Source organism: Polypterus senegalus, chromosome 1, assembly GCF_016835505.1.
Source record: "Polypterus senegalus isolate Bchr_013 chromosome 1, ASM1683550v1, whole genome shotgun sequence".
NCBI lineage: Eukaryota > Metazoa > Chordata > Cladistia > Polypteriformes > Polypteridae > Polypterus > Polypterus senegalus.
Window position 1 is genome coordinate 125,676,708 of NC_053154.1, and position 26,174 is coordinate 125,702,881.

Consider the following 26,174-nt stretch of genomic DNA (forward strand, 5'->3'; position numbering starts at 1 on the left):
AACCACTAGGGTCAAGTGACCATAATATAATACAGTTCTCAGTATTTTGTAAGAGTACAGATGCAAAGACTAAAATTGTTAAGTTGAACTTTAGTAGGGCTAATTTTGAGCAGATGCGACAAAGTCTAAATAGGATAGACTGGGATAAGCTTTTAAATGTGGAGACAGTCAAGGAGCAGTTGAACTCGTTTAAAAATGTTTTACATGTAATGGAGGACAGATACATACCTAAATTTGGAATTAATAGGAAACTAAGAAAAACTCCACGATGGATTAATAAAGATTTAAAAAAGAAGTTGCAAAGGAAAAAACTGCTGTATAAGGCATATAAGACTAATGACTGCAAAGCGAATCGTAGTATGAGAAAATGAGGGCAACCATTAAGAAGGATATCAGAGAGGCTAAAAGACAGTTGGAGAGGAATATAGCAGATAAGGCGAAAGAAGACCCCAAGAGATTCTTTCAGTATTTTAGTAGTAAAAGAACAGTTAAGGAGGAGGTCAAGTTCATCAGGAATAGTAAAGGGGAATTAAAAGATACATACAATGAAATAGCAGATGCCCTAAGCTTACATTTTTCTGAGGTGTTTACAAGTGAGCAAGTGGATAACCTCCTAGAGGTAAATGCAACTACTAAGGAGGTACTGAGGGATTTGGAAATTGTAGAGGGAGAAGTGCTGCTCAGATTAAATAAGATGAAATCAAACAAATCACCAGAGCCAGATAATATTTATCCTTGTGTTCTTAAGGAGGCTAGTGAGTACATATATAAACCCTTGACACATATTTTTAGGAAGTCACTGAGCACTGGAGAGATTCCGAAGGACTGGAAAATAGCAAATATCATCCCAGTATATAAAAAGGGTTACAGGGCAGATCCAAGCAACTATAGCTCAGTAAGCTTAACATGCATCACAGGAAAATTAATGGAAGGAATTATTAAGGATAAGATTGAGCAACACATGGCAAGGACAGGAGTTATTCTGAACAGTCAAGATGGGTTCAGAAGAGGGAGGTCGTGTTTTACAAACATGTTGGAATTCTATGAGGTTGCAACAAAAGCATACGATCAAAGTGGAGCATATGGTATTATTTATCTGGACTTTCAGAAAGCATTTGATAAGGTGCCACATGAGAGGTTGGGCATCAAGTTAAAAGAAGTGGGAGTTCAGGGTGATGTTTTTAGATGGGTGCAGAATTTCCTCAGACACAGGAAGCAGAGGGTGATGTTGCGAGGAACCTCATCAGAACTGGACGATGTTAAGAGTGGTGTTCCACAGGGGTCAGTGCTAGGGCTGCTGCTATTTTTAATATATATAAATGATTTAGATAGGAATATAAGTAACAAGCTGGTTAAGTTTGCAGATGATACCAAGATAGGTGGATTAGCAGATAATTTGGAATCCGTTATATCATTACAGAAGGACTTGGATAGTATACAGGCTTGGGCAGATTTTTGGCAAATGAAATTTAATGTCAGTAAATGCAAAGTATTACACATAGGAAGTAAAAATATTAGGTTTGAATACAAAATGGGTGGTCGGAAAATCAAGAGTACACCTTATGTGAAGGATTTAGGAGTCATAGTGGACTCTAAGCTATCAACTTCCCAACAGTGTTCAGAAGCCATTAAGAAGGCTAACAGAATGTTAGGTTATATAGCACGATCTGTGGAGTACAAGTCCAAGGAGGTTATGCTCAACCTTTATAATGCACTGGTGAGGACTCATCTAGAGTGCAGTGTGCAGTTTTGGTCTCCAGGCTACAAAAAGGACATAGCAGCGCTAGAAAAGGTCCAGAGAAGAGCAACTAGGCTGATTCCAGGGCTACAGGGGTTGAATTATGAGGAAAGATTAAAAGAGCTGAGCCTTTATAGTTTAAGCAAAAGAAGATTAAGAGGTGATATGATTGAAGTGTTTAAAATTATGAAGGGAATTAGTACAGTGGATCGAGACTTGTATTTTAAAATGAGTTCATCAAGAACACGGGGGCACAGTTGGAAACTTGTTAAGGGTAAATTTCGCACAAACATTAGTAAGTTTTTCTTTACACAAAAAACGATAGACACTTGGAATAAGCTACCAAGTAGTGTGGTAGACAGTAAGACATTAGGGACTTTCAAAACTCGACTTGATGTTTTCTTGGAGGAAACAAGTGGATAGGACTGGTGAGCTTTGTTGGGCTGAATGGCCTGTTCTCGTCTAGAGTGTTCTAATGTTTATTTTACTCCAATTATGCCATTGACTGGAGATTTTACTTTTTTCTTCATTGTATTCTTCTGACCATATCTCAATTATAATGTTAATGGATTTATGTTGTCATAATATTATGAGAGAGAGAGAGAGCGAGAAAAGCAAACAATCAAAAATCAATAGGGCTGTTCGGCTTTTAAGAATACGAAGCACCGCCAAGCAGCTGCAAAGAAGGGAGCAATGTGAAAGCAGTCTGTCAGCATTTTTTAGATGAGCATCCGTATCCTCTAGGCCAGTGTGCAAGCAGCCCCTCTGCTCACACCCCCTCCATCAGGAGCAGAGAATGTCAGAGAGAGAGAGAGAGCGAGAAAAGCAAACAATCAAAAATCAATACGTGCTGTTCGGGAAGTATGCCAAGCACCGCGTGGGAAGCATATCGTATATCATTGAGGATTGGGTAGCTTCTCAGCCATCTGCCAATAGCGTCCCTTGTATAAAAATCAACTGGGGAAACCAACTGAGGAAGCATGTACCATAAATTAAAAGACCCATTGTCCGCAGAAATCCGCGAACCAGCGAAAAATCTGTGATATATATTTAGATATGCTTACATTTAAAATCCGCGATGGAGTGAAGCTGCGAAAGTCAAAGTGCGATATAGCGAGGGATCACTGTATAGTATACAATATATCATCACAACTTTATATACAACAACAGCAAACAATACTATAGTACACAAAAACAAGATAACACATAAAGCAAAATGACAATGTATAGAATGCACTCATGCCCCTAGCTTGCTAGCATGTAGTCTGCTGAACAGATTTACAGTATTTGCTGACATGTAAAGGAAAATTTCAACAACTATCAAAATGAAAGATCGTCAAGGTTGTCGTTGTAAAATAAAACAATAAGACCGTACAATCTCCAAGTATTTCTTTTATATGTGACAGGACTGTCACTCCTGATTAAGTGCAAGTTGTTAATTGTGCTTAAGGTAGCATTTGAGGAAAAAAGCCTTTTTTGATTTTTATCAATGTCAAAGTCACTGGTTTGATAAGGAATATAAAAGTACCACTGTAAGACAGGTCACTTGAAGCAGTGAAAATTTATTTACAGAAAAAAAATAGATATTTAACACATACTCTGTAACAATTGACCAGAATGTTAAAAGAGCTGTGGGATATTCACCACTTAGGACCTGGTAATAATATCCACCTCTGTTTAATTATGTCCTAAGTTTAGCTAAGGGACATTGCATGAAGACAAAAAACATGTACAGTATTGGACACCAGAGAATACAGTATGTGACAAAGATGTTTTCTTTTCTAAGTTAAGTGAAGCATGGTTAATTCACAGTATATCACATAAAAGACAGAGTTTAGAACAGGTGAGCTGTCAAAAAACAGCATGTTTAAGATGCTGCTCCTGGTGCTGGTGCTGTATGTAAACAGCGTAAAGGCAGAAGAGCCTGTTTGCAGCCTGTATGACACTGTAGATGCACCTTTCTTATCTAAGGATGGAGACATAATGATAGCAGGAATTTTCAACATTCACAGCAATGAGAATACAGTGGCTAGTTTTAAATCTAAACCCAAACAAGCAGAATGCAAAGAGTAAGTACAATTATAAAATATAATTAAAGAATGAAATTTATGAAGGAAAGCTAGGCTGCAGCTTGAAATTCTGTAATAATTGATACATATATTTAATGCAATTAACAAATATATATTTCAAGTGTATCAACATTTACCTACATGATACCTTTACTCTTTGTACCAAAATATATCAATGTTTTTTTTTTTTAATTTCAATTACTTTTGTTCATTTAAAAAGTCTGCATACTTTTACAGTAATTAGAATCGACAAAGACTTTTTCAAACTATAGATCTGAAAATCTTTTATTAACTGATGAAAAATTATAGCATGTAACACACTTTGAATCAAGAATTGAACAATTAAAAATGTAATTTTTTCACATTGTTTTCTCTATAGTTTCAATGAAAGAGAGTACCAGAGTGTTAAAACTATGATTTTTGCCATAGAAGAAATCAATAATAATAGCAAACTGCTTCCTAATATCTCATTGGGATACAAGATATATGATGCTTGTTCATCTGTGCAATTGTCTATTAAAAAAACGCTGGCAGCATTAAATGATCCCAGAAGCAGAACATTTAGTAACCTGCCTTGCAGCAGGGCTCCTGCTCCTGTCCTAGCGGTTATTGGGATGTCTTCTACAACCTACACACAAGCTGTGGCTTCAGTTACAAATGCTTTTCAAATACCACAAGTAAGTGGTGTAATTTAAGCTCTACTTGGTATATACGTATATACACAGATTAAAATTAACACCTATTATTAATTTCAAAATTAAACTATATGTTCATATTTGTTTTTACAGGTAAATTATTTTTCTGCCTGTGCTTGCCTAAGTGACAGAACAAAATACTCAACATTATTTCGAACAGTTCCAAGTGATTACTACCAAAGCAGAGCCCTGGCACAGCTTGTAAAACATTTTGGATGGAACTGGGTTGGGACAGTTAGGACTGACAATGATTATGGCAATGATGGAATTGCTAGCTTTGCACAAGCTGCTCAAGAAGAAGGCATTTGTATAGAATATTCAGCTGTCATTTCAACTGTCATGACACGACAAAAGTATATCAAAGTCATCCGTCTGATTAAAGAATCTTCTGCAAAAGTTGTTGTTGCTTATCTAAATGCAGTAGCAATGAAAACATTTATTGAGGAGCTAGCCCTTGAAAATGCTACTGGCATTCAGTGGGTAGGACCCCTCAGCTGGATAACAAAGAGACTTCCAGCAAAAGAGGAATATTACAAAATTATGGGTGGAACAATTGGAATGGCTTTACCCAATGCTGTAATCCCTGGTTTACGGGACTATTTATTGAATATACACCCCTTCTGGAATCTTGAAGATTCTTATTTAAAAGAACTTTGGGAAGTTATCTTTAATTGTAGTTTGAATTCAAAGGATGTCACAAAAAGTAAATGCACAGGGGCTGAAAATCTGAGAGATATAAAAACAGAATACAATGATGAAGGTGAATTTCGAGTTCCCAGCTGTGTATACAAGGCATTGTATGCTGTAGCACATGCTCTCCACAATGTGTACAACTGCAAGGATGGTCAGGGTCCTTTTATAAATAAGACGTGTGCAGACAAGATGAGAGTTGAGCCGTGGCAGGTGGGAAAATCTATTGTGTGCTCTAATACTCAATCACCTATGTACTGATTTTCTCATTTTTATTATTACTTTTATTATTTTTAGGCTGGTAAAATCATGCATAGTTACATTAAGGTGCTTAGACTATTCAATGCAGTGCTTTCCCTGACAATGCTGTGCCTTTGATAGCAACCTAAATGTAGGTGTGAATAAATGTGCAGGTGTATTGATATAGACATGTCCAGTAAAACACTGAAATGCTGTCTATTGCTTATTCTCATGGTATGCCCATCTCTGCATGGATACACTCTTGCTGCACAAACGTTAATAAGAAAAAAACAGGTTATAATAAATGGATTTATGGAAAACAAAATGAATAACAATATGCAATCAGCAGCAAAAAGCACGAATAACTGCTATGTATGACATCACACTAAAGGTTTTTTGGTCACATACCCACACTCATTAATTCATCAGTACAGTATACTGTATTGTGCCTAATATTCTTGTGTTGGGGAAGTGTGAATAATCATGAGTACCTGGAGAAAACTTAAATGGAAACAAGGAGAATTTCTGGAGAGATGATATGCTACAGGTTTTGTTCCCAGACAGTTTTCTTAAATTGGGGGGTAACTACCAACCTGGGTGAAACAAGAAAATGGACGTAAAACTGGTTAAAGAGAAATAGAAGCTAATCATTGCTACTGATAAAGATTTTTTTTATTGCTTTAATTTTATTAAATTTTTTAAAATGCAGAAGCCTTAATTACTTTTACCTTTAAAAAGTACAATTATGGAACTTTGTTTTTAATTTCTATTAATTATGGGATGCAAAATTGACAAAGCTATCAGTTTGTGTCATTTGCATCTTTGTTCATGTCTTCATAAAATAAGATTTTCAAAAATATAAGGGAAAAAAAGAATCAATGAAATACTGAGAAACAGTAGTTAACTCCAGTTCACAAAACATTCTGATGACATCCTCAGAAAAAGAACTGACATAGTGTATTTAGTAATATGTTATATAATTAAAACAATTATAAGCTATACAGTTAACTCACACATTTTATTAATAGCAAGGATTATATTTTGATTAAGCAACACATCGAAGGAAACCACTGAAAATCACTGCAGCCCTCCATAAATTAACTTTAAGACCCAGGCTCCCTACTTATGTGACATCCACCCAAATCATTAGGCTTGCAAAACCATAGTTCTGACAGTTGTGCCACTCTGAAGATATTTTTTTTTATCTTTTTTGCAGGTATTACACTATCTTAAAAATGTTAACTTTACCACAGTCTATGGAGACAATGTTTATTTTGATGCATATGGTGATCCAGAACCAAAGTACGAAGTGGTAAATTGGCAACTTGGTGAAGAGAGACTCATAAAATTTGTAACAGTTGGTTTCTATGATCCATCTTTACCAGATGGAAGAAGAATTCAGATGAATAATGTCAGTATTGTCTGGGCAGGAGGTCACAATGAGGTAAGATTAACTTGCTATTAGCAAGAACTCTAAACTAAAAAGAAATGATATCATCATTTTGCAGTTGTAAGATTTATAGCATTTCATATACACATTTCTTAGATGCAAAGTATTTGTTTATTACTTAAAAGTTTTGTGAACACTTATTTTTAAATCAATTCCAGTAGTGAACAGTGTACTTAGTGTATATTTTGTTATCAATGAAAAAGAGTATTTACAGTTTCTGAACCCTAATTATATATTGTGCAAGCTTTATTGAAATGATGTGTTTTTTTTGTTGTTGTTTATGAGGTACCTAAATATGTCTGTACAGAAAGTTGTCTGCCTGGTACTCACAAAGCAGTTAAAAAAGGACAACATATTTGCTGCTTTGACTGCATTCCTTGTGCTGAAGGTGAAATAAGTAATCAGACCAGTGAGTAGCAAAATATGTGTATATTTAATTTTGAGATCCAATTAATATGTTATAAAGCACGAGTTCATCTACATAAAAAATGTATAAGGCTTTCTTTTATAGTTCCCCGATTCTGAGATTGTTTATGAAAGTCAAAGGTGAGAGATTAATATTTAATAGTTTTAATGAGTTTATAGATCACATTAAGAATATAATCAGTATAACAATCTAAACATTAATTTCCAAGTTAAGATACCTTAAATTGTAATTAACATCCCTGACCCTACCAAAGAGTGAATTATAAGACAGTTCCTTATGTATATTAAAGTGTCAAAAAAACAGAACAAATTCAAAAAATTTCAGTCTGTTTAGGTCAACTTCTGAAGTACCCTTGTACCATTAATTTTTTAACCATAATATATATATATATATAGCTGTGTAAGCCTATGCTGTAAAAAGCCCAGGGTCCTACAGACTATTGAAATCGTCAGAAAAAAATTGAAATGTAGAGATGTCAGGTAGTTGAAAGGAACTATTCTGGGCATCTCTCTCCTAGGAGGTTTCCTTTTGTCGATTTGCTTGCATCGCTTGTGCATTAGCAGAGGGAAGAAAAGTAAAAGGGATACCGTTTTGCCAATGTTAGCAGCTAAGCAACTTTGTCTTTCTTCTGAGGTTTTGTTTTGTTGATGTGCGGACCTCGCTTGTGTTATTAGTGGCTAAGCGAGTTTTCTGTTTCCTTGGAGGCAGAGCCCTTACCCCAACTTCACCTCTCACTTCTGAGCCGGACAGACACACATACACTTCCATGCATAGATGTTTATATATAAGATATTCTTAGAAATCAGTTTATCATTGAGTTATGTAATGATGGATTGGGATAGGGGCAGCACAGTAGGGCAGTTGTAACGCTGCTGCCTCACAATAAGGAGACTGGGTCTCCCTGTGTGAAACGTATATGTTCTCAGCATGTCCAACTGGGTTTCCTCCAGATGTTCTGGTTTCTTCCCACAGTCCAAAGACATGCAGGTTAAGTGAATTGCATCATTCGCAACTGATGCCAAATTTAAGATTATGTTAGATTATTAGAGACAGATACGTGAGAGTAGTGAGAGGTCTAATACGCTCCATGGGGCTACATCTGTTTGACTTTGTAGGAATTAAGCAGCATCTGATATTTCAATGAATGGTATAGATGTATCTTACTTATTTATACATGATGGAATTATCATATATTTTATATATAAACGTCTATGTTTGGAAGTGTGCGTGTCTGTCTGTCTGGCCCGGAAGTGAGATTTGGCCCGGAAGTGCAAGGCTACAGCAACAAAGCTCAAACAGCCCGGGAAGGCAGCCCAAAGTTAACGAGTTAGAGACAAACTCGCTTATAGACGGGGGGGTTGGAGTTTCTAGGAGCCTGGCTTTTTACAGCACGGGCTTACACAGCTAGTATGTTATAAAAACAAACTAGAGTGTCATTTCTGGTATTTCAAGAGGAGTAAAACATTTTATCACATTCCTTAAATATGTCATTTATCTCTCTAAATGTGTAATAATTTTTTGCTCTGGCCACAGTATTGATTTCTGCAATAACATTTGACCTTCTACTACAGTATATATAGAAGAGATATTCAAGTTTGCATATTTAAAAATTTATTTTGTAAAAATGTAACACTTCTGTTGTCCTTCAAGCCTGACATTTCTTTTTGTGTTCTTCCTAGAGAGTTCTTTCTGATGTATATTGTGATAACTTTGTTTCAACAAAACATGGATTTTTGTACAGAAAAAAATGTGTAAATGATCTGCAGATGCCCAAAAACATATTAAATACTGATACTGCAACTTTTCCCTTGTTTAATAGATTCACTTCACTGTATGAGCTGCCCTCTCGACTTCAGGACCAGTCAAGAAAAAACACAATGTATCCTGAAAGATACCGAATTCCTCTCCTTTGAAGATATCATGGGTTCATTACTGGTTTTCTTATCTTTTTTAGGAACTTTAATGACCTTTTGTGTTGTGATCATCTTCATCCTTTACCATGACACTCCAGTTGTGAGAGCCAACAATTCAGAACTCAGCTTTCTTCTGCTGTTCTCCTTAATCCTGTGTTTCCTTTGTTCACTTACTTTCATTGGTCAGCCATCAGAATGGTCATGTATGCTGAGACACACAGTTTTTGGGATCACCTTTGCACTCTGCATCTCTTGTATTCTGGCAAAAACAGTTGTGGTGTTAATGGCTTTCAGAGCTACACTACCAGGCAGTAATGTCATGAAGTGGTTTGGCCCCTATCAACAGAGAATGAGTGTTGCTTCTTTCACATTAACTCAGGGTTTAATTTGCATGCTTTGGTTATTGTTGTCACCTCCATTGCCTCATAAAAATGTTAAGTCATACAAAGAAAAAATAATTTTAGAGTGTGAGGTAGGGTCCATGGTAGCATTTTGTGTCGTGCTCGGCTACATTGGATTTCTTTCTGCTGTGTGCTTCATCCTTGCTTTTCTTGCTCGTAAACTTCCAGACAACTTCAATGAAGCTCAGCTTATTACTTTCAGCATGCTGATATTCTGCTCAGTCTGGATCACTTTTATCCCAGCTTATATTAGTTCACCTGGCAAATACACAGTAGCAGTTGAAATATTTGCAATATTGGCTTCTAGTTTTGGATTACTGTTTTGTATATTTGTTCCCAAATGTTATGTAATAATATTCAAACCAGACCAAAACACTAGAAAGCATCTAATGGGAAAAACACTCGCAAAATCACTTTAAGAAAATGTAACATTTTTATACACTACCAGTCAATAGTTTTATAGCAACTCCCATTTTCCAATTTTTGTTTAAATTTAACAAGTTCAAGTTTAGGTAACTAAAAACTGAAACATGGAACAAATAATGGGTTAACAACTTACAACTTCTCTGCAGCAATGGAAGTTGAATAAGTTGATGTAAACAATTCCTACAGGTGTCCCATTCTTTTGTTGATTACTTACAAACCATCTGTCTGTACAAAAGCAATATTGGAACAAACTATATTGCTACACCCTCTGAAGCATTATTTGGACTATTTTGCACTGTATATTGCTATAATAATGGTGAGAAATGGGCAATTAAAATGCAAGACAGACTGACCTTTACAATCCTTAAAAGTGCAAGTTTTTTCTTTATAGTAATTGCAAAGAAAGTCAAGATGTAAGTAAGTACAATTTCCTATACCATCAAAAGGAGCTTGGAAACAGGAGGAAATTCTTATAGGAGTACGTCTACCAGGCCCAAAGCCACAGCAGAATCAGAAAACAAGTTTTTGAGAGTCCACAGCTTATGATAGATGCCTAACACTGTGCCATCATCACACAATTCATATTTTAAGATGGTGGCATAGTATCCTGAAATCCTATAATTGGATTCATGATTTATTCTCTTGACTTTTCTTTACTGTTAATTAGGAGCAAATAAAAAGGTCAATATTTACCTTTGTTCTTCTGACTACAATTTTTGTTTACTGTCCTTTTTGACATCTTTACTCATTCTGCTCTCTTGATTTTTTAATCCCAGCTTGCTCTCAGACTAAGAAATTGTACTAGTCACTGAAACATTGTCATTCGCTGACAATTTTCTGCTTCATTTCCTTGAACAGTCTACTATGCCTGGAATTCTTAAAATTATCAACCCTGGTCTATATAATTTCTGGCTTTTTTCATTTAAATGTTTCACCTTATCTGAAACAGTACCTTGGTGTGGCAAGGCAGAAATGGTCCGCCCATCCAAGCTTAAACTCCTTGATGTTAGCCCTAAGTGTGACTTGGGCTCAGAAATCTATGCAATTATGGTTAACCATGAATCACACTTGGAATGACATGAAATGAACTGCTTTACATTTTTAAGCCCAAATAGTGCTCATGACAATATTCTGCTGCAATCTGGAGGGGAATTAAATAACATTATTCTGCAACAAATCATGAATATTTCCAGGCGTTTTGTTACTCTAAGGTAACTCATGAATATTTACTAGTGGCGTAGAGCCTCCACCTAAAAACACAATAACAAATGAAAAGCTGCAAAGGCATTTTCTGGATGAACTGAAACTGAACCATTGCTTGATTGAAGCAATAGTGATGACAATATGAATTAGTAATCAGACATTAACACAGAAAATGAATCTATTGCATGAAATCGAACCACACAAGCAAACCACCATGATATGATTAGTCACATGAAGCTTCAGCGTGGTATGACAGTAGCTGTGTGATAAAATGGCAAAATAATGGCGATCGAATGCAAGAAGAACCAAGACATTAGCCCATAAGCACTGCTCTAAATGCAGCAACTGTCAATGTTCATGTCAAGGGAAATGTGGAAGTCACTAACCCTTGCACTGTGGTAGTCTACAATAACACAAAGGCCGCATCAATCATGTCGTTCATGCACTGATATTTTACTCTTTAATGTGCAAGCAAGAGAAAAAACTATAAGAAAAAACACAAATAAACATGCTTCTACTGTCCCGATTACAACATTGGGCTGTGCACTGTTTCAAAACATATCACACAAAGAACATGTGCTATATCTGCATCAGTTCAGCTGTGTACACTGGATATATCTTTTCTGCATATATGAAGAAATTTTGGTGTTTACTTTTTTTTTCTCTTACACGTAATAATATTTTTTTCTAGTTGTCTTTGGCTTGTTTTTCCTCAGGTAAACAAAACACTGAAGAGGTTAATCCTAAAGTAAAGGTGGGGGCAGTAATTCAGCACTGGATCAATGCATTGCTTCCTCTTCTTGTAGAAGATTACAAATTACAGCACAATGAGTGGCAGCACTGAGCACAGTTTTTGGACAACCAAAGTCAAGCGCAAGTCTGACAATTGAACAATTGAAGCAAACTTTATATGTATTTTATGAGCATTACAATTGTGCTGCATTTTCATCTGGTCTTCATGAATAACTTCTTGGGAAACAGAGTAAAGTATTTTTCCACTACAAAAGTTCTGCAAATGGTTTTGAAAGCAGATACATAGAAATAAATTAGCACAAATGGTGCCACCTGAGCTAATAAAGATGTAAAGTAACATGATTTTTTTTTATGTCATGGAGGAAAATTGAAAAAAATGCACCCATGTAGAGCATTTACACAAGAAGAGTCATGGTCCTTTATTGTGTGTGCTCATTATGTTTTAATGTGTATAATTTACAAAGACTAAACAAATGAATGCAGACACTTTAATACAGGGGTGGCACAGTGGCATAGTGGTTGTTCTGCTGCTTCGCAGTAAGAAGACTGAAACTTGTGACCTGGGTTCTCCCTGTGTGGATTTTGTATGTTTTCCCTGTGTCTGCATGGGTTTCCTCCCACAGTCCAAAGACATGCAGTTGGGTGGACTAGCAACACTAAATTGGCCCTAATGTGAGGTTGGGATATTTGTGTGTGTTCACCCTGTGATGGACTTGCACCCTGTCCAGGTTTTGTTCCTGCCTTGCCCCCTATGCTACCTAGGATAGGCTTCAGCACCTCTGACTCTTTTCAGGACTAAGCAGTTTAGAAAATGACTGATTGATTGATTTTAATACAGAGGGGCAGCATGTTGGCAGAGTGGTAGCACTGCTGTCTCGCTGTAAGAAGACAAGGGTTCGCACACTGGGTCCTCCTTGTGTGAAGCTTGCATGTTCTCCCATTGTCTGTGTGGGTTTCCTCCCACTGTCCAAAGACATGCAGATTAGGTGAATTAGTGACACTAAATTGGCGTGTTTGATGTGTGGGTTTGTGTTTGTGTTTGGACTGTGATGGCCATGGTTTGTTCCCACTTTGTGCCCTAGGCTGGCTGGGGTATTTTAAATTACTTAGGTAAGGAAAAGATTTACTGTAATATGTAAGTGTATAAAAAAAAAAAAATCAGCTGCTGAACATCATGTGCTTATTTACTTTGTTTTGAAAACTTCAATCTTTAGGGTTAAACAGTTAACTTTTTAGTGACTATATATTTGAGTTAAGAACATTTAGCACTTAACCTGTCATCTATACTAATAAAAGGCAAAGCCCTCACTCACTCACTCACTCACTCACTCACTCACTCACTCATCACTAATTCTCCAACTTCCCGTGTAGGTAGAAGGCTGAAATTTGGCAGGCTCATTCCTTACAGCTTACTTACAAAAGTTGAGCAGGTTTCATTTCGAAATTCTACGCCTAATGGTCATAACTGGAAGGTATTTTTCTCCATTAACTGTAATAGAGTTGAGCTGGAAAGACGTGGGGGGGCGGAGTTTCGTGTGACATCATCACGCCTCCCACATAATCACGTGAACTGACTGTCAACGCAGTGCGTAGAAAACCAGGCAGACCTCCAAAAAGCGCTTAAGAAAACATGCATTATATAATTGAGAAGGCAGCGAAACAATAAGAAGCGAACGAGTGACATATACTACCATATTCAAGAGTGCTGCTACCTCGGAAAGAAAGCAAGGTGTAAACCTAAACTTTAAATTAAGTTCATAGACAGGCTACCGCTGGCGTTTCACATGCCCACAGGTAATGCGGGATACACGTTTAATGAGAGGACGCAGGATATAAACGAGAGTTTTGATCACTTTGTAACTAAGTTAAAATTGTAGGTGAAGGGGTGTGCTTATGCAAATTCCGAGAGACTGTTTGTGGGGGATTGACAGTTAAGGCGGGTGGGGGAGTCACGTCATCATCTCCCCTCCCATTTATCTTATTTCGCTCTGAGCTGAGCTCCGCGGCTAACGCCGTCTTCCAAAGCAACTTCGTCAGACTGCCACCAAATACTCACAGAAAAATCCACAAGTTAATACACACGCTGTCTCTAGAGTTTCTCCACACTGAATCCTCCAGGCACTACTTACAAAAGGTCACATTGACAATCGTGTTACGTTATTTTAAAATCTTTCCTTTTCTTAGCACAAGCACAGCTGAGAAGCTTCGATGCATGTGCTCCATAACGTTAAAAATAATGCATTTAATCACACTTTGCATTACAAGCAAAGGGGAGCTTCTGTCAATGCATGATTTCCTGGTACACCGATTACATTGATCAGCATCCCGATTCATTTTACCCTCGCACCACCTTAGTTTGAGAAGAAGTATGAAAAAATATGAGGTTAACACAGAAAAACAGATCACCAATTCAAGCTTTATGAATAATCGATTCGCCATCAATAATTGTTTTGGTAAAGCCATCCTCCTTCCATTTTATAATTTTTCCGCCACTAGCCATGATTAAATGAACGGTAAAAAAGTAAGAGCAAAGCGAGTGTGACTTATTTAGGCAGGCATATATATGACAGCAACACTCATGACAATGTCAATCATGTTACGTTATTATTAAAATGTTTCCTTTTCTTTTTAATTACTTCTTTAACACACTACTTCTCCACTGCGAGGCGCGGGTATTTTGCTATATATATAATATATTAATGACCTCCAAAGAGCGCTGAGACTTTTGATATCATGAACGTGTCTGCAAAACTGGGGTCTCCTGCCCAGCAAAAGTCGAGCAGCCAGCGCGCGTGCATAGCTGTGCCGGCCTTTGAGACGCTGACTGCGCTTCTGCCTTAAGTCAAAGTGAACACTTTTAATTTTTTTCATCCTCCCCCTGTGCTATAGCCCAGACAAGTGCAAACACGGGACCCCTTTTCTACACCACGGCAAAATAATATTAAGGCGATTCACACTTTCTTTGCACGATATACGATTATGAGGTCCTCAGCTCGGATTATGAAGACACGCACAGGAGTGGAGGACTGACAGTGCCATCACAGCCGATTAATGGCGGGACGTCTCACCAGTCTACACAAGACCCACGCGACTGTCCCTAAAAGGCGATCATAACGTCAGCGAACACATCTCTCTATACTATATAAAAGAAAAAGGCAACTTTCCTTTCTTTACACCTTTTTTCCTTTTATCCCAAACCAAAGTCTTTCTTTCTTAACACTGCAGAGGACACAAAACTAATTTTCTTTAAATGCCGGTAAGGCACATTACCAGAGGCACAAATTTGAACGTTCACATAGAAAATGTAATTTCAATGTACCTGTACTTCTTAAAACGTTAATGTTTTACTGTTTAATAACTTATAGACTATAATTTATTATTTTTCCCTTGCACTCAGTGACCAAACCTATACACACACATATAGACACATACAAACATACACACAAGTATATGTATGTGTATATATATACACACACACACACACACACACACACATACATACATACATACACACATATATATAATTTGTGTGTGTATGTATGGGTGTGTATATATGATGTAGATAGGTATGTATATATATATATATATATATATATATATATATGTGTGTGTATATGTAGATATGTATATAGATATGAAGATATGTATGTGTATATATATATATATATATATGTATGTATGTATGTATGTATGTGTGTGTGTGTGTGTGTGTGTGTGTGTGTGTGTGTGTGTGTATATATGACAGCAGCAATCCAAGCTGTGAGAAAACAGTAAAAGGAGGCGTGTCATACGTCGTGGTACATTTTCTGATGCAGCTAGACGAAAATAACTGTGACGCTGCCACCAAATACACAAAACAATTACTTTGACAATCATGTTACGTTATTTTCAAAATGTTTCCTTTTCTTTCTCTTTCCTTCTTTAATACACTACTTCTCCGCTGCCAAGCGCGGGTATATATATATATATATATATAGATAGATATGAGAACAACATATATATATATATATATATATATATATAGATAGATAGATATGAGAACAACACTCATATCAATGACAAAACAATTACATTAACAACCATGTTACGTTATTTTTAAAATTTTTCCTTTTCTTTTTCGTACCTTCTTTAACACACTACTTCTCCGCTACGAAGCGCGGGTATTCTGCTAGTTTATGTATAAATGCCAACTCACAATTTTCATTGTAGACTAAATTGTGAGTTGTATTTGTTTGCAATTGTCTGACAAGCTAATATCAGCTTTTATTGATGCAAATTAAAAAGGCAGTGTCAGGCAAAAAGAAAAAAAAAATTTTTTTTACTTCTTTTTAATGGGCGGCATGGTGGCACAGTGGTAGCACTGCTGCCTCGCTGTAAGGAGATCTGCGTTCGCTTCCTGGGCCCTCCCTGCATGGAGTTTGCATGTTCTCCTCGTGTCTGCATTGGTTTCCTCCGGGTGCTCCAGTTTCCTCCCACAGTCCAAAGATATACAGGTTAGGCGTATTGCAGATCCTAAATTGTCCCTAATGTGTGGGTGTGTGTGCCCTGCGGTGTGCTGGCACTCTGCCCGTGGTTTTGTTTCCTGCCTTGTGCCCTGTGTTGGCTGGGATTGGCTCCAGCAGACCCCCGTGAACCTGTGTTAGGATATAGCGGGTTGGATAATGACTGACTTCTTGTTAATCAGAAGTTGCCTTGTTGTATGCAACATATTAATACTGAGCACTTCAAAAAATATCTCCAGTCATACGAAATGATGTCACGGAGACTGATACTAATTCATATGGCCTTGGGTTCAAAACAGCATTAACTTGAGAATAAGAAAAAATATTGTGTACATTGACATTTTGAGTGATGGTAAATCTTCATGGACTTGTTATCGAATGACTGAACTCTAAAGATTTTTTCTTTCATTTTGTTGAATTTATTAAAAGGAAGTAACATCCCATGCAAGCAAGTGAAACTTGACAAAACCAAGTTGAAACTCTAAAGATTCTACGATGAAGGTAGAGCTAAGGATGTTTTTGACTTTTATTATAAATCCTTCGGTCTCTTCATTAAAATAACTAAATATTGAACAACATATCTTAAGTGCAGACTCCATGGTCTAATGTATATTTGCGGAAAACATCTGAAATATAGAATTTTGGTAAAATATTCAAAGACGTGAAAGTAAACTAAACAAACTGGATTCTGTTGAGTCTCATCAAGACCTTAAAGTGAATTAATAGGTTAGAAAATGAGCGCATACAATTTAACATACTTATATGTAGATTGCCGTGTGATTACATTAAAATTAGGGTTTAAAAAATGTTACTAAATAGGCTGTTAATATTAATGAAAATATATTATTTAAATGTGTTTATACAATGTCAGAAAGATTTCTAGCTTCTAAAAATAACTTCTTGCTTCTTACTTCAGAAGCAGAGAGACACTTGACTGCACTCCCCAGTTCCTTAATGTGAAGCAGATCACAATGGTGAAATTTTACCTTGGAGAATTAATGCACTTGTACAGAGTGCAAATTGACGTTGTTTTTTTTTAAGCCACGTCATCCACATCAGTTTATATAACCAGCAGCAGAAAACAGCTTTACACAGTATGTACTATACAAAATAAACCTGAAATGCTACAAATTGCATTGATGTTATTTGCTAATTTAATAAGGGCAGAGGAGCCTACCTGCCGTCTGCTAGCAAGCCCAGCAATGCCTGTTTTCACAAAGGAAGGAGACATTATAATCGGAGGGATATTTGTTTTTCATGGTCTTGAAAACACCAAGAATGCATTTAAAGATGTTCCTGTACTACCTAAGTGTAAAGGGTAAGAAGGCAGATTAAAAAGTAATTACAGGGTGTTGCAGATTTACAAAAGAGAATTAATAAGTGTCAAATTTATAAAAGTAAAAAAAAGTACATACTGGGTTTATTGCAGCAAAAAAAATGTAAATGATTATGCACAAAAATTTACATTTTTGCTGAAATAGCATGTATATAGTACTATTCATAAATGACAGCATTGCCTTATAACATTTTTGATTCAATTTATTTTCATTCTTTTTATTTTTAATAGAAAATTAATGATGATTTCTTTCTGTACCTATAAAAACTTAAGTCATGTAAAAATATATTTAATATTAAGATTTTCTACTAGTGGTTTAAAAAACCATTATGTTTCAGTGAAAATAGACATGTACTGCACACAGTATAATGTGAAAAATGCATTTAACTAAAATCATTTGTTGCAAAAGTTGACTTGAACTAAACTTAACTTTGTGGTATTTTAGTGCCAGCTATGATCAACATGGTTGTTTTACTGTGCCTTCAATTCTGAAGTTTTCATTGAGAATATTTAATAATGATATTTCTTGAAGTGCTTTGACTTTAGTGATTAAGATATTTCACATATAACACATAGTATTACATTTTGTTGACAGCGTATGAAGAATGTTTTTTTTTTTTTTTTGGTAAGTTTAAATTTTAGGGAATTCCAGTTTGCTAAAGCTATGATCTTTGCCATAGAAGAAATTAACAACAGTTCAGATATACTACCAGGAGTTTCTGTTGGCTACAGAATATATGATGCTTGTACTTCAATTCATCTGGGTATAAGAGCTGCAATGGCTTTAATGAACGCTCCTGATGAAGACATGTTCTCTGACAATTCTTGCAAGAAATCCTCAAATGTTCACGCTATCATAGGGATGTCAGGTTCTTCACACACCATTGGAGTTGCCAGAGTAATTCGGTCCTTTCACATACCACTGGTAAGAAAATGAAAAAGTAACGCATTGATATCCATTTACAGACTAAATCACCTCTTTATCTACTGTAATTTTTTCATTTTTTAAAATAAATGGAACATATATAACAATTTATTTTGTATATATTGTTAGAATGCCTTAAATAAATATTTTAAGAAGTGTACTGCTGTACACACTGTAAATATCCACAATAAAAGTATGTGCATTTGTTCTTCCTGGGACATTCTAATTGCAAATGTTTTTAATTGGAAGGTAAAAGCACAGAAAGAAAATAACATAACATCTTAATATTTTCCAACATGTTTTCATGTCTGTAGATAAGCTATGTTGCGACCTGTGCTTGTCTTAGTAACAAACAGGAGTATCCAACTTTCTTCAGGACAATACCAAGTGACTATTACCAAAGCCGAGCCCTAGCCCAGCTTGTGAAGCACTTTGGGTGGACTTGGATTGGGACAGTAAGAAGTGACAATGATTATGGTAACCTAGGAATGGCTACCTTTATACAAGCTGTTCAGCAGGAAGGGATATGTATTGAATATACAGAGACTGTGTATATTAGTTACCCAAGAGAAAAAATTATAAAAACTGCACATGTTATAAAACAATCATCTTCTAAAGTGATTGTAGCTTTTCTCTCTTTATTGGATATGGACATACTATTGAAAGAACTGATTTTGCAGAATGTTACAGGTTTACAATGGATTGGAAGTGAAGGGTGGATTTCAGCAAGAATATTTGCAACTGAAGAGGTCTATCAAATTCTTGGTGGTGCAATTGGGTTTGCCATTACAGACTCTTTAATACCTGGATTAAAAGACTATATGCTAAATGTACATCCATCTGACACTCCTGGCAATGCTTTGATGAATGAGTTTTGGGAAACTATTTTCAGCTGCTCAATGAATTCAAATACCAATGCATCAAAATGTACGGGTTTGGAAAATTTAAGAGAAATGAAAAATGAGTATACTGATGTCACCGAACTAAGAATTCCTAGTAATGTTTATAAGGCTGCATATGCTGTAGCATATTCATTGCATAGTCTTTTGAAATGCAAACAGGAGCAAGTAGCCGTAGGCAACAAAACCTGTGAAAATGAATTACCAGTAGAGCCATGGCAGGTATGACATTTAGATTTTTGCACTAAACTCTAAAAGATGTGTCCTGCGCTGTTTTCTGGCTTACAACTGGTGCTACCAGCATAGGCATCCGCTCATCTGTGAGTGAGTGTGTGTAAATATAATATATACTATATATCTATGCCCTTATATTTATATCCTAATTATCTTCATTGTTATAGTTAAATATAAAAGACGTTTTTTCACATGTAAAAGGTATATCTTACATTGCTTGTATTTGGTTTTAGGTGGTTCAGCACTTAAAAAATGTTAATTTCACAACCATCTATGGAGAAAATATTTATTTTGATAGAAATGGTGATCCAGCAGCAAAATATGAATTAGTGAACTGGCAAATGAATAATCTGGGGACCGTAAAATTTGTTAAAATTGGTATTTATGATGCATCTTTACCTGATGGGCACCAGTTTATAATGAATAATATTGGCATTGTGTGGGCAGGAAACAGGACATGGGTAAGAATGTTTAGTACTCTGTTTACAAGTGCTGCATGACTGTTCACTTATCAAACTCTGCTTTTGTTTTGTGGTGGAGATGAAAACCATAAATAAAAGTAAAATATGAATCAATAGCCTTATTAGCATATATATGGCGTAGTGTAATTCTGAGTGTATGCAGTAACAGTACCTTATAAAGAGAAGTTTCTAAAACTCTGTTAGAAGTCTAAATATTAATTTATTTATTTATTAATATATTAGAGTAGATTATATCAAAAAATATACGTTTATCATTATCAGGATCACTTATCAGTACTGAAGTTGCACTAACCAGAGAGCACTCCGCAAATGAGGTCTAAAAAAAATTCAGTTACTTAATTAATGGATTGACTAATAAATTAATAAACCAATCAAGGAATACTGTATATGGTATACTGTATAGAATATGGAAACGTGGTCATCTTCTAAATGTGAGAAATTTTCAGATACACTGTATAATTTTTTTAATTCTTTATTAATTTCTACACTCTTAAAGAGACATAATGATAGTATATTTTGTTTACAGAGATATAATGTGCTGTTTAAATTTTAACATTTTTAAACTATCATATTCAAAAGCATTGGTGAATTAGAAAATTCATGTATCTTAAAACAGAGAAACATTCTGGGTGATTACTGTTTCAAATTTACCAAAAGACAGGGCACTCCATCTTGTATATTTTTTATATTTTTTTGTTTTATTTGTCCAATAACTGCTGCTAATGGCAAAACGGATCTGAAATGCAAGCTTTTCAAATACCAGGAGAAACACTCGCCATGTGCAAACAGCACTGCTGGTATACCAGCTTGCTTCTCCTGTCTCTTGATGTCAGTTTACTGTAATAGTTTTTTGAAAAAAAAGTCATCTATGTAGTAGGAAAGAAATTATGTTAAACATTGCTCCATAAACATAGAGTGAACAAATATCTACTCAGTATTTACATGACACTAAAAACCTCCTGGCTGCATTATCTGCTCAGATTGTAATGATCCAATATTTTTAAAATATGTTATCTATAACATATGTATAATGTAAAACTTCGGACCTGTTCTCCATCACAGTCCAAAGCAGCCAACAATTTTACCTTAAGACTTTTAACAGAAATTTTAAATCTCTACTGATACTTTTATCAAAGCTGTTTTATTTAGGAAATCTGAAAAACAGTTGGTCACAGACCTTCCATCACCAACAACTAACAATCGCTCATCAATTGATTCATTTTTTCATCACTTGAATTGGAATTTGCTGTCTGTGAAAGTTATTGAGCCACCACAAGTCTATTTGGGCTACTTTGAAGGTCCAATTTAAAAGCATGTATTTGCTGTGCATGCCACTGCAAAAATGTGATAACTGGCTGTTTGATTAAGTAACTAAGAAACTGTTAAATGTTCCAAGTCCCAGAATGAACCTGAATGTTACTCCATGTCTACATTTCCTAACTTGTTAAATTAACGGCACTGCCTCTTATTAACATTTTGGCATAACAAAAAAAATTCTACATTTTTCATTTATGTTTTGCATGTTAGCTATGAAAAAATTCTATATCTTGTATGAAGAGGATTTACTATATATGTCAAATATATTTTTAAATGGACACATTCAACAGGACACATGTAAAAATTAGATTATCCTACTTTCTTTTAGGGCGGCATGGTGGCGCAGTGGTAGCACTGCTGCCTCAGCAGTTAGGAGACCCAGGTTTGCTTCCTGGGTCCTCCCTGCGTGGAGTTTGCATGTTCTCCCCGTATCTGCGTGGGTTTCCTCCGGGCGCTCCGGTTTCCTCCCACAATCCAAAGACATGCCGGTTAAGTGGATTGGCGATTCTAAATTGGCCCTAGTGTGTGCTTGATGTGTTTGTGTGTATCCTGTGGTGGGTTGGCACCCTGCCCAGGATTGATTCCTACGTTGTGCCTTGTGTTGGCTGAGATTGGCTCCAGCAGGCCCCCATGACCCTGTGTTCGGGTTCAGCGGGTTGCAAAATGGATGGATACTCTCTTTTAATTTATTGTTATGTGCACTTTTATAGTTATCATAAATGACCCAAAAATGCATCATATCTGCTTCTGCACCTAGGCAGGAAACATACTTCAACAGCAAAACTGTACTGCAAAGAGATTATGAGAGAAAAATCACATTATATACTACTGCAATAAATATACAGTACATTCATTAACTACTGAGCTCACATTTTAAATTGTGTATTATAGTTAGTTAATCCCTGAAGTAAAATATAATTAAGTAATTGAAGTCATTAAATGTAAATTTGGCAGCTGGTAAGAAAGTCATTAGAAACTATTTCAGACTGTCTAATACACACTGCATACTAGTGAGTGCTTAATTTGTTTTCTAACACTAAGTGATTAATTTTTAAGATTCCCAGATCAGTCTGCAGTGATGACTGCCTGCCAGGCACACGAAAAGCTGTTCAAAAGGGGAAACCCATTTGCTGTTTTGACTGTGTTCCATGTGCTGAAGGAGAATTTAGCAACGCAACAAGTATGTTTTGTTAAGTAAAAGTTAGAAGTTGTCTAATGGTTTAACAGTTTAGATGTTATCATTTACTTAATTTAAATAAACAAAAAAATACAATAAAAATAATGTTCACTATTAAGTATATACATTAAGAAAAGTAAGCAAATATGAATAGTAGTTGCATTGAATTGAATAACAAAAGGATTTGTATTGGTTGAATGATTTATACACAGAGAGAATGTTATAAACCTGTAACATGTCCTCCAAAGGACTCTTGTGCAAGAACATGAACTGTACTCATTCTACTTTCAAGGCCTTAAAAAATCTCAAAAAGTTACTTAATATCACTATCTCCTTGGCACTGGGCATTGTAATTTGTGCGCATTCTGGCTGTTCCTTCCTGAATCAAACTCTGATTCCTCATTACCTTTGGTCATATTGTGTTTCTAGACATGTTTGGCAATAGCAATTTTGATTGATGGGGAAAGCCTTGTTGAAAATGCTAATCTGCACATTCCCTCAGAAATGACAAAATAGAAACATATGGTGAAAAGCAGTGGGTTAAAATAGTGAAAAATAAACTGATCACAAGTATCCTTACCTAATGAATCACTCTTTAAATATTCAAAACCAGTAGGAATATTTCTTTTCTTTTAGTATTGAGGGTTTTGCTCATTCCATAATGTGTATTTTCTTTTCATTTTTTGTTCTCCTACAGATTCCATTGATTGTATGAGCTGTCCATTGGATTACAATTCAAATGAACAGAAAGATCATTGTGTATTAAAAGTAATAGAATTTTTGTCATTTGGTGAAATCATGGGTATAATTCTGGTCACATGCTCCCTATTTGGTGTCACACTCACTGCACTTGTAGCCTCTATTTTTTTCTATTACAAGGAAACCCCTGTTGTTAAAGCTAACAACTCGGAACTAAGTTTTCTTCTTCTGCTTTCATTAATGCTGTGCTTCAGTTGCTCCCTCACTTTCATTGGTGAGCCCTCTGAATGGTCCTGCACCATTCGTCACACAACCTTTGGCATCACTTTTGTTCTTTGTATTTCTTGTATTCTGGCAAAAACCATTGTAGTACTAATGGCTTTCAGGGCAACACTTCCAGGAAATAACATTATGAAATGGTTTGGGCCAACTCAACAGCGGTTAAGTGTTTTAGCCTTTACCCTCATCCAGGTGTTGATCTGTGCATTATGGCTGATAATTTCGCCACCATTTCCACACAAAAATATGGTGTTATACAAAGAGAAAATTATTTTTGAATGTGATTTGGGCTCACCTACAGCCTTTTATGCAGTTTTAGGATATATTGGCTTTCTCTCTGCCATGTGTTTTATTTTGGCATTTTTGGCTCGGAAATTACCTGACAACTTTAATGAAGCAAAATTCATCACTTTTAGTATGCTTTTGTTTTGTGCTGTCTGGATCTCTTTTATCCCAGCATACATCAGTTCCCCAGGAAAGTATACTGTGGCAGTAGAAATCTTTGCTATTTTAACTTCAAGCTTTGGTTTGCTACTCTGTATTTTTGCTCCAAAATGCTATATAATTCTTTTAAAACCAGAAGAAAACACAAAGAAACACTTAATGGGTAAGGCATTGACAAATTAGTGTGAAATATGGTAAATCCCCATGTCTGGCAGAAAATGCACCATTACTGTAACCTAGGCCATCTCACTTAAGAATAAAATTGACATTTTTCAAAACTTGCTGCTGCACTTTCCTCTTGAATGTATGAATAACATAACATAATATATAAGAAATATACATAATAAATGTTATAAACAAGAAGAATCTATTCTATTAGTAATTATTGCTAAGGTTTACCATTAGTCCATCAGTTAATATTTATGAAGCTGTTTACACAAATTTAGAGTTGTGAAGAGCAAAAGGCCCTCCATCACTAGGCACACATAAACACAATCCATTTTAAAATCATTAATTAACCAAACTTACACATCTCTGTGGGTGTGGGAGAAACCAGAATACCTGGAGGAAAGCCCAGAGATATGATGAGAATAAGCAAACTCCACAAAAATTATGACCAGGTCTAGAATTTAAATCCTGGGCAATAGATCTCAGAGACAGCAGCACTTAGCAATATTCTTACATTACACAGCTTCTAGATCATCCATATACTTTTAAAGACTGCGATGGTTTCCACATCTTTATTATAAGACTCTGTAGTTTCTTCAAGATGAACAAATGTAAATAAATGCTTCCATAATGTGAGTTTGATTTTTTTTTGTCCTTGACCCTGCACATTTCAATACTTAGTGTATAGAATTTTTTGGATTAACTAAAATTTTTGTAGATCTGGGATTGGCACTTACAGTATATAGCCTTCTCTATTCAAGATTGAAGAGGATAAAAATAATTAGAGCAGACTATTCACCATGAGTTTGAAAAACAAAACTATTAGAGAATCCATACATTCATCTGTCTAACCATTCATTTTCTCATCTTGCTCATTCCATTTAGGCTGCTGGGGTAAGGAGTTTTTGGCAGCTTTAGGCACAGGATAGGAGCTGAATCTGCATAGGTCACTACTATATAGTAGAGTTTATTGAGAATATGCATTTGAAAAATATGTTTTGCTTGTTGTATACAGAGCAGACGACTTTTAAAAAATATAAATGGATTTAGTTTAATGAATGTTTAACTTGTAAAAGCAGCTGACACATAGTAACAATGGCAGAATAATACCACTTGAATGATATAATATCTCTATATATAATCTTCATTTGGATCTTGACCTTTGCTTGTCCGCGAATGAATTAGAAGAAGAAGCACTAGATGGCAGTAGAGAGACAGCTAAAACATAGGCATTGCAATCCTCCAGGCTTATACTACTGAAGACTGTAGTAATCCAGTCACACCTCAAAACACAGACAGACATTCAAACTAAACAAATTGATGTGCTTTAAATTAACTAAAGAGATCTTCATTTAGATCTTGATCTTTGTTTGTCCGTGAATTCCACGCATGCTTAGACCACCTTCCAGTTTAGTAAGTTGTTGTTACTCACGGATGTCAACAATGTGCCGGAATAACGAAAGGGGTGGTGGACAGTGTTACGCTGATTAGCTCCTGAGGCCTGGTTAGAGAATGTGATTGCCGAAGATAAAAGGTACGTGCCTTCCTAACATATGAATGAAAGAAAGACAGTGGGTAAAATGAATGACAACGTAACAGCACGTTCCGGAAATTATTGTTACGTTGTAGCCAGCAAGTGCTGCGCATCTCACAGTTGTACCATGGCTTGCTCACATGTCAGTGAAGTGATCCCTGTTTATGCTTTAA

At 35.8% G+C, this 26,174-nt stretch overlaps 1 protein-coding gene across 1 annotated transcript; it reads left to right on the forward strand.

Moving 5' to 3' along the window:
* Nucleotides 1-3,610: 3,610 nt before the first annotated feature.
* LOC120531751 (extracellular calcium-sensing receptor-like) lies at nt 3,611-24,482 on the forward strand. Its single transcript, XM_039757483.1, has 11 exons — nt 3,611-3,807; nt 4,187-4,484; nt 4,596-5,405; nt 6,649-6,876; nt 7,394-7,428; nt 17,670-17,825; nt 18,474-18,768; nt 19,083-19,889; nt 20,135-20,362; nt 22,757-22,880; nt 23,575-24,482. Exons 1-11 carry the CDS (start codon nt 3,611-3,613, stop codon nt 24,480-24,482), a joined length of 4,086 nt encoding a protein of 1,361 aa, XP_039613417.1.
* The last annotated feature ends 1,692 nt before the right edge of the window (nt 24,483-26,174 follow it).

Bases quoted from the DNA above. Each gene is read 5' to 3' on its own strand.
- LOC120531751 (XM_039757483.1), top strand. From the start codon at position 3,611: ATGCTGCTCCTGGTGCTGGTGCTGTATGTAAACAGCGTAAAGGCAGAA. The intron at 3,808-4,186 runs GTAAGTACAATT...TTTTCTCTATAG, and splicing joins AAACAAGCAGAATGCAAAGA to TTTCAATGAAAGAGAGTACC. The intron at 22,881-23,574 runs GTATGTTTTGTT...GTTCTCCTACAG, and splicing joins AGAATTTAGCAACGCAACAA to ATTCCATTGATTGTATGAGC.